This window comes from Juglans microcarpa x Juglans regia, chromosome 1S (assembly GCF_004785595.1).
Source record: "Juglans microcarpa x Juglans regia isolate MS1-56 chromosome 1S, Jm3101_v1.0, whole genome shotgun sequence".
Lineage (NCBI taxonomy): Eukaryota > Viridiplantae > Streptophyta > Magnoliopsida > Fagales > Juglandaceae > Juglans > Juglans microcarpa x Juglans regia.
The window spans coordinates 1,459,471-1,469,101 of NC_054595.1; the positions used below are offsets into that span (position 1 = coordinate 1,459,471).

At 33.5% G+C, this 9,631-nt stretch overlaps 1 protein-coding gene across 1 annotated transcript; it reads left to right on the plus strand.

Annotated features, from left to right (window-relative positions):
- The first annotated feature begins 3,070 nt into the window (after positions 1–3,070).
- On the plus strand, positions 3,071–6,659 carry LOC121247885 (nodulation protein H-like). The gene is made up of 7 exons (XM_041146352.1): positions 3,071–3,124; positions 3,159–3,476; positions 4,273–4,508; positions 4,592–4,850; positions 5,600–5,779; positions 5,858–6,013; positions 6,168–6,659. Exons 2-7 carry the CDS (start codon positions 3,447–3,449, stop codon positions 6,333–6,335), a joined length of 1,029 nt encoding a protein of 342 aa, XP_041002286.1. The 5' UTR covers positions 3,071–3,124; positions 3,159–3,446; the 3' UTR covers positions 6,336–6,659.
- The last annotated feature ends 2,972 nt before the right edge of the window (positions 6,660–9,631 follow it).

A 9,631-nucleotide genomic window follows, 5' to 3' on the forward strand; every position in this document is an offset into this window, starting at 1 on the left:
CAGCAAATGTAGAATTAATACCGAGTAGAAGAAGTTACAAAACAAAAAAAAAAAAAAAAAATAGAGGAATTTTATTTACTCTCATTTATATATGTGTAGTTGGGAGGAGACATAATTAAGTCTTTAACTAAATAATTGATCGGTGATTTGAATGATATGAGAACTGGAGCAGTTGATCAGTCCCAGTTGATTTGGTCATTTCTTCTCCCTATTTGACTCGATCCCCTGCATAGTCACGAGAAATTAATATGTTTTGTTTATATAGGCCGGGGCTATTGTTTCATGTCTTTGACCTACTTTTGTTGGTCGTGTTAGGGTTTATTTAAGTTGCGTTTAGATGTTAAAATAAATTGAATTGAGAAGATAAAATATTATTAAAATATTATTTTTTAATATTATTATTATTTTAAAATTTAAAAAATTAAATTATTTATTATATTTTGTGTTAAAATTTAAAAAAATTATAATAATAAATTAAAATAAATTGAGAGGAATTAAAAAATCCAAACGAAACCTTTATTCAAACTTCAAACCCATGCATGCACGCTCTACTCTACGCTACCATTTGTCATATATGCACGGCCGACTTAAATTTAGCCAGTCTTGCTTCTAGTAGATATATTTTTATAAAATCTTACATTTTTTTAAAAATAAAAAATAAAAGAAAAAGATTGTTTGAGTAGATACACCTCATCAATACAGTTAATTAAATGGATTAATCTGAGTAGTATGTAACTTGACTTTTAATTGGGATGTACCATCTATGTAAAGTCGAGAAATATAGAGATCGTGGATCTAATCGTCTCAAATAATACAATATTATATATTGTAGAATAGATTTTAATACCTGACTTGTCATTTTTGAAATCCACGTGTTTGAAATAATAGTAGGTAATAAGTTAAAGTCTGATTTGGAAAATAAAATCGTCTCATTTAATAATTATAATTATTTTAAATTTTTAAATAAATATAAAAAATAATTTAATTTTTTTAAATATCAAAATAAAAATAATATTTTATTTAACTTTTAATTTTCATTTAATTTTAACTCATTATCAAAACTCTGCCTGAGATTATCGTTTTTCTATTTTCCTGTCATAAGGAACTAGTTGGAACAAGAAGCAAAGTCAATGGGTAGCATTGCGGTTCATTTTCAATTATTTTAGAGCCGGCAGGTCTGCATTCAAAGTAGATTAGATTTGACCAAATAAACGTGTAAAATAATTAATAATTTTGTACTATTAATTACTACCTACTTATGTCATAAATTTCACTAAATGTTTGAACTTTGATTTTATGCTTAGGGCTTTTATAATTATTGGTGGACGAATAATCTAAATCCCATAATTTCTTCCATCACAAGTACCGATAATATTCAACTTTCAAAAAAATATAAATAAAAAATAAAAAATAAAAAATAAAAAATCAGGAGCATTGACTGCCACAAATAATCTCATTTCTTCCTCAAAATAGAAAAAAATAAATGTGATAAAGTAACAAATGCAAATTTTGTAAAATAAATCTCAGATTGAACGAAACATGGAAAGGATGAAAGAGTCCTATTTACGTTTAACTTTTTCTTCGTGGTTATCATCTAAACGAAAAGAAAGTGCTGCTATCTTCGAAATTTTTTTTTTATAAAAATAAATTTATAAATTTATAAACTAATATAATTTTATATAATATATTAAATTTATTTATAAAAAAAATAATTTTACAATATAACATATCACCCATATCAATTTGAGGTTAGCTTTTATGAGATATTTTTATAAGTAAAACATTTTTCTAGAAAAACTCCTTTTGTTTTCATATCGTTTGAAAATGGTGCTTTGCATTAACGATAACTTATATATAAAATGAGATGCATGAGTATATTATACCAAATATTATATTTTTAAATTGGTGTATAGTTACATGACATAATTTGATTTATAAGATAAATTTTAAAATATGAATCTTACAAATTAAATCTTATTCTTACTATTTAAGTAACGTGTATGGTATATTTTACACACTAATTTAAAAATATAATAACTCTATATTAGACACAAGCTTTTTCTATTCAGATTATTTATTTTAATTTATATATTTTTAGTGTTTTAATTTCTTAATATATTGGATTAAGAGAACCAAATTGAAAATAAAAAGTGAAGTTAAGTAAATAATTTTCTTATATTCCTTTATTTGGCTTGTTTGGGATTACGATATGAGTTTTAAAAAGTATAATAGAATAAAAAACTCTTAAATGTAAAAATTAGATTGTTTGAGTGTTACTTATTAAAATATTTTTAATCTCAAATAAGTTAAAAAGTACATTTAAAGAAAAATATTATTTTTTTCAAATGTACTTTTTCAAATAATGCGAAACGTAATTTAAATTTTAAAAATACTGTTAATGAACAAAAATATCTATATAATTTTCAGATAATTACAACTTTTAAAAATGTAGTTATAATCTGTAAAAATTCAAATAATATTAATTTCTATATCTGAAAACACTTTTTGAATTTGTTTCTAAATAAACGTAACATGTTTGAAAGTATTTTAAACATGAGGAAAGATATTTACAATCGTGAACTGTCCAACCGTCGCGTAATCGTTTTGAAAAAAAATGAATAAAATATAAGATTCATATATATAAATTTAATTTTTTAATAATAAATATTATTATTTTTTAAATAATTAGGTAATGTTTACGCATTTTAAGACTATATATATAATTCATCTTTCAAAACAAAAGTCAAAGTCACAAGGAAGAAGCAGTGCCCCGCTACCCTACCATCTTTCCAGATTTCCTCAATGCCCATGTCTTGTCCTTGTACATGGTTTCCGAGGTCGGACTGGATTATATATGTTAATTGAGTAATGCTGCTATCCGCATCTTAATTTTTATTATTATTTTAATTTTTATCATCATTTTCTTATTTTATAATATGATATTAAATAATTAAAAATTATTTATTATATTTTATTTATAAACTTATTATATAACGAAAAATTATAGAATGAAAAATGGATGATAAAAAAAAAATACAAATAAATTTTTTGATGTTAAATAGATTACGGCATCTCTGCGGATTATTTCTGAATTATTTGCACTGTTTCGAATTTTTACTAAAGGGTTACAGCTCTCAACTGGCATCAGAAATACAGAGAGCCTCAGTACTTGCTGGCCTCGAGGAAACTTTAATGGCTTTGTTTTCCACGAGCCAAAAGTTAGCATCGCTCCAAAGCTAGTTATTGTTTGTACATTTCTCTTTGGCTTCTTTCTCTCAGTTTCTAGCTCTGTCCTTCTGTCCCCTCCATCTCTCTCTTCCACCGTTCGAAGGACTTCTGCAGCTAGTGGAAGAGAAGAGAAGGGTGCGGGATGAGCAGCACCGTCTGAAGTCTGCCCTTTTCTTCCAAGACCCTTTTGATCTCTCCTCTTCGTCTCTGAGAGGGCAATGGCTGAAGAAATCTGTTGCTTTAACAAGGTGACGCTGACTCACGCTCTGTCACTTTCTTCTTAATTATTTATTACCTGTTTCTTGTATTACTTTCTGAATTTGAGTTTTTGTTAGAAACAAAGGTGTGGACTTTTGTTTTTTTTTGTTACATTTTGTGGTTTTTATCTATGGAATTGGAACTTCTCCAGATGGTTCGAAGGTTAATGGCATTCTTTCTCTTTCCCCCTTTCTTTATTTATCCTCCTTCTACTCCAAATCTTACTATGGCAAACATAAAGTGAATATAGTCTACTTTGATGATTGACTGTTTTCGGATAATAATATAGATGCCTTTGAAGAAGAATGCTGGGTATTGTGGATATAGTTCACTTCAATGATTGATGGGTATAGATGAAAAAATGGAGATGGGCTTGAAGTAGAATGCTCCTTCCACTCTGGGTTTAAGATGCATAAAAAATTAATCTTGAAATCATAGATTTTTGGGTTTTAGGTTAGCTCTAGTAGCATAAAACCTACATTGTATTCATATGTCCACCAAGTGGCTCTCCTATTTCTCTTAAGTTGGTTCAGCTGGAATCTAGTGGTTCTGTGATTTACGTGCCTTATCGATTTGAGAGACATTACCTGCTCTTTCGATTTTTTTAAATTGTTCATCGTCTAAGCATAACAATAACGTTTAATACTGGCATTTTATTTCCTCTTTTTGACATTCTTCGTAACTTAAAATGGTTTTTGTTGATTTTGCACTGCATCGTTTCTTAGAACCCCATATTACAAAATTGTTTAATTCAACTTTCTATTCTATTTTAACTTTGGGCCACAGGATACTCTCATACTAAAGCCTCCAAAGAAATCTCCATTGTTATCAAGGATGGTAATCTTAGTTTTTGCAGTGGTCTTTGGCGTTTATATCTACACAATCTGTCTAAAGCGGATAAGCACCCACACCAAGACTAAATTTCTGAACATCCAAGTCATTGAAAGGCCTTGCCGGGAGAATGGCATTGAGCTATCTGAAATTCCTTACATGCATTACCCAAAACCTGAAACTTTTAGCAGGTATTTTAGACCTTCTGTCAAAAGATTATGCTGGGTTTTCTTTCAGATGAGCTAATATCAATTTTTTTGTACATTGTAACCAGGGCAGAGTGTGAAGGTAATCCTGTACAATTCTTTGCCATCTTGTCGATGCAGAGATCAGGAAGCGGGTGGTTCGAGACCCTATTAAATAGTCATGCTAATGTAAGCTCCAATGGAGAGATATTCTCTGTAAAGGATAGGAGGATAAATATTTCTTCAATTGTACAGACTCTAGATAAAGTTTACAATTTGGATTGGTTCACCAGTGCTTCCAAAAATCAATGCTCTGCAGCAGTGGGCTTCAAGTGGATGCTTAATCAGGTAATAATGTTGTTTGGATCTGTGGTACTAAGCGCATATCTTTCAATAAGTTTTCTGCTCGGTGAAATTAGCTAACTTTTCTGGCTCTTGACTATTGTATCGACACCATGAGAATCCATCACTCCAGCCATAAGTAGTTACCACTTGTAGGTAAGTGGAAGAATTTACCATATTAATCCAAACATCAGAACAGCTGCTGAATTTCTCATGTCGGATTAATTTGTAAATTTGATGTGTTCTGCAATTTTAATGATGTATTACTTTTTTTTTTTTTTTTGTAGTTTCTACACTTGATCATAAGTTATTGATATGGTGTATGATAATTTATTTTAGCACTTCTCCCAATACATTTCTAGCTCCATTTTGCATGGAGAACAGATTTAAGGTTGTATCAAAGTAGTGAAGGGATATGCAGCATACCTTGAAGCTTTTGAGAATTGTTAATTTTCACTCGTATGGTGAATGTATTGCATAGTCCCAAAATAAGTCATTTCTACACTTGAACATAAGTTATCGATGTGGCGTGTGATAATTTATTTTAGTACTTCTCCCAATACATTTCTAGCTTCATTTTGCATGGACAACGGATGTAAGGTTGTATCAAAGTAGTGAAGGGGATATGCAGAATACTTTGAAGCTTTTGAATATTGTTATTTTTCACTCGTATTGTGAATGCATCGCGGAGTCCCCTTGGATGTTTTATTGGCCAACTTCCTCATAATTTTTATCTCTTTGCATGGTTCATGCAGGGATTGATGGAACACCGTAAAGAAATTGCTGAATACTTCAATCGCAAGGGTGTTTCTGCAATATTTCTTCTCCGAAGAAATTTATTGCGCCGGATGGTTTCAGTGCTTGCCAATTCCTATGACAGATATGCTAAGCTATTGAATGGAACTCACAAGTCACATGTACATACACATGAAGAGGTCTCTCTCTCTCTCTCTCTCTCTCCCCCTCTCTCACACACACACGTGATTGTGGACTCAGCTTTTTACTTGATGCAGGCCCATATACTATCAAAGTACAAGCCCTTTATAAACTCCACCTCGTTGATTGCTGAGCTGAAGGATATGGAGGTGACGAGAGCCAAAGTTCTAGAATCCTTCAATCACACTCGGCACATCATTCTGTACTATGAGGATCTTATCATGAACCGCATTGTAAGGGGTTATTTATGACATCTTAGAGAAGCCTTCACTGTATGAATCTACAGATAATCCAATCATCTTATAGTGCTCAATAGCAACAAAATCATGAATATATATCTGCAATATGACTCTTTTTGGAGGTTCTTATTCTCCATGTTTCTTGCAGAAACTAGAAGATGTTCAAGACTTTCTAAAGCTTCCTCACATGAAATTGACAAGCCGTCAAATTAAAATACACAAAGGGCCATTGTCAGATCACATCAACAACTGGGAGGAGATTAACAAGACACTTACTGGAACAGCTTATGAGAGTTTTCTACGTTCCGAATATTAAACCAAGCCCACCGCTAACTCTTGGACTGGTGTATATACCAATTTTAACTTATTCTTGGAACAGGAAGCTGACAGCATACAGGCCCTGGTTGAAGAGTTTTGGTAACAACAGCACCTTGGCTTTTGTATGCTTATTTCATCCCAAAACCTCAATCAAGAATCCGATGAGGAGCCTTTAGTTTTTCTTTTTAACTTCATATTAGTCGGATAGACATCCTGTAACATGGAACTGTTACCTTTTAAAGCCAAATAGCTATGGATCTTATGGGTTATGTTGCGTAGTCTACTGTCATTACATGATAGTCACAAAACAATGTTTTGGTTTCACAAGATGTTTACGATGCCGAACAGAATAGAATTTATTTTGACAGCTAGTTAATCGACATAAACTAAAAATTGAGATTGAGAAAAGATGCACACAAAGGGTAAACTTTGAGAATAGGGTTTACTCATAAAATTCAAAAACTGATTTTCAAGCCCACAAGCCAGACTTCAATAGTTAAGGAAACTTGAGATTCTAAGAAAGGGAAAAATTCTAAATATTGTATAAAAATAAAATATGAAATAAACTCTGGTCCAAATTGGAATAAGAAACATCTCTTAAAGCGACAACGAAATAATACAATAAAAGTAAAAAAAAGTAACTTAAATCAACAATTTAGAGAGGAAAACGATTGATTTTAGGGTTGAAATGGAGACTACAAGGTGTAGCTTGATGACCAAGATGCATGCGCCAAAAATAGTTTTACAAATTGGGGTCATATGAACAATTCTGATACATGTAGTCAAAGTTATGACCAAAATATTAATACGTGCGCAAGATCACTACAGTTCGAGGTATTTTCACATTTTCTTACCATATATGCATTGACTTAACTTCTAGAGGCAGTTAAGTGTTATCAACGTAGAATTTTCCAGGTCAGCATTATCATACTTGAATCCCTCTACACCAATCTCCCTGGGTTGGAAAGAACTTGCCTTGAAGTTCACGTCAGCATCGACAAAGCATGAACTAAGGTGTTTGATGTTGAACACATTAGAGGTCCGCAAATGGCATAAAACTCCAAGTTGTATGTGGAGTATTTTTTTCTTGAAACCAGATAGCTTCTCACTAAAAAATGCAACGGGTCACCCTTCTTGGCTCAGAATTCCGCTAATACCAACCCTTGGAAACATCACAGTTCACCACCTCAAAGACTTTCTCAAAATCAGGGAGTGCCAAAATTGGTGCTTCTGTAATCTTTCGCTTGACTAACTGGAAACTTGTCTTTGCCTCTTCAGACATTGGAATGTTCGACCCTTGAGGCAATCTGTGATGGGAGTAATCAAAGTGCTGGAATTTCGGATGAATTGATGATAGAAGGATGCCATTCCATGGAAACTTTGCACATCGTGTAGGGTCTTGGATGTTGGCCACTCTCAAATGGCTTCTACTTTAGAGTGATCTGCATGAACACCATCAGTAGAAACAACAAATCCCAGGAATGTGACAGAAGTAGTAAAAAACAAGATTCTTTTGATTAACAAACAAATGTTCCTTTCTTGACATCTCAAAGACTACTCTAAGGTGCTCCATATGTGCCACCGTTGGTGGGCCATATATGAGGATGTCATGAAATTAAACAGTGGCAAGCTTCACAATACAAGATGCATAAAGCTCATGAATGTGCTGGGTGCGTTGAATAGTCTAAAAGGCATGACCATCCACTCATACAAACCATGTTGCATCTTGAATGCCATCCTTCCACTCGTTTCTAGGGTGAATTTTTTGATCTAGTGATACCAACTCTTAAGGTCAATTTTGGAAAAGACTTTGGAGCATGACAGTTGATCCAACATGTCATCTAGGTGGGGAAGTGAGGATCTGTACTTTATCATGATCCTGTTAATGACCCTACTATCCACATACATACACCATGAACCGTCTTTTTTGGGCACCAAGAGGGTAGAAACAACATACGGGCTCATGTTCTCACGGATATAGCCCTCTCCAACAACTACAATATTTGGCGCTGCAACTCCTCAGACTTCTTGGGGATGAGACGATAATATGGTCTAGTGGGAAAGCTAGAATTTGGCACCAATTTGATCTGATGCTGCATATCTCTCATGGGTGGAAGGTCAGGGGGAAGATCTTCCTGCATTATATCTGCAAACTTAGTGAGCTTCTATTTCACCTCTAGCGGTAAATCATGATTAGTTTCGCCACTGTTGTCACATAGCACCAAGGCATATACCACCCCCTCTTTCTCTGCCTCCTCCCATAATCTAACCATTGACAAAAGACTGGTTCCCTTTTCAACATCTGGAGCATAAACAACTTATTCCCTACAAGGTGCTAAAACGACATTTTTTCTTTTAATGCTACGAGAAGAGTTGTTTTTGCACCCATAACGAGCTACACTTCGATCATACTTCCAAGGTTTTCCTAACAACAAGTGACAAGCATCCATGGACACTACGTTGAACCATGCATTATCAAAATACTTCTGGTCAATCAAAAAAAGAGACCAAACATTGCCAGTCGAGTTTGACCTCACTACCCTTCTTCAACCATGACAACTTTTATGGCTTCAGGTAACGATCTATTTTGAGTTGGAGCTTCTGAACTACTTCCTTAGAGACCACTTTTCATAACTACCATTATCGATGATCAATTTGCACACCTTCTCAGAAAAAAGTACAGTAGTGTGAAAAATATTAGTCCTTAACCAATCTTCTCTCGAATCACCTGTGGGAGCTAATAATTTTTTTTCCTAATGACGAGGGTCTTGTTACAATCTCAATATAAAATACTCTCATCATTACCTTCGTTGTCATAGATGGTTTTCCAATGTCCTCAACGTCCTCCATGTCATCCTTGTTAATCAGAAGATTTTTCTATTCTAATTGGCAAACTTTCTATAATCAGTTGCTCGATGACCGGGCTCCTCGCATCGAAAACATCGAATATTAGTGGCGTTCAAACTCGTACCTTGAGTTGAATGTGAAGTAGAAAGAGTCTCATGCGGATGGATCCCCGTGTGTTCTAATCGCTTTTAGGAGCAAGTTGCCTAGTCTGCTACTTTTCTACAACTAGAGCACGCTAATCGCCCTCAGAAATAGTCCATAGAGTGTGGAGGCTAAGGAAGTCTTGCAAAGAATGCTGCGAGCCACCCAAATACGGTGTCACCATCTGCTCTTCAGTCTCATAAAGATCATTCTGGGTTACCAACCGATAGAATTCCTCCTTGTAATCATTAATGGATCTCGCTTCTTGCCACAACATGTGTAGTCTCTGAAACAAGGTTTGAGTAT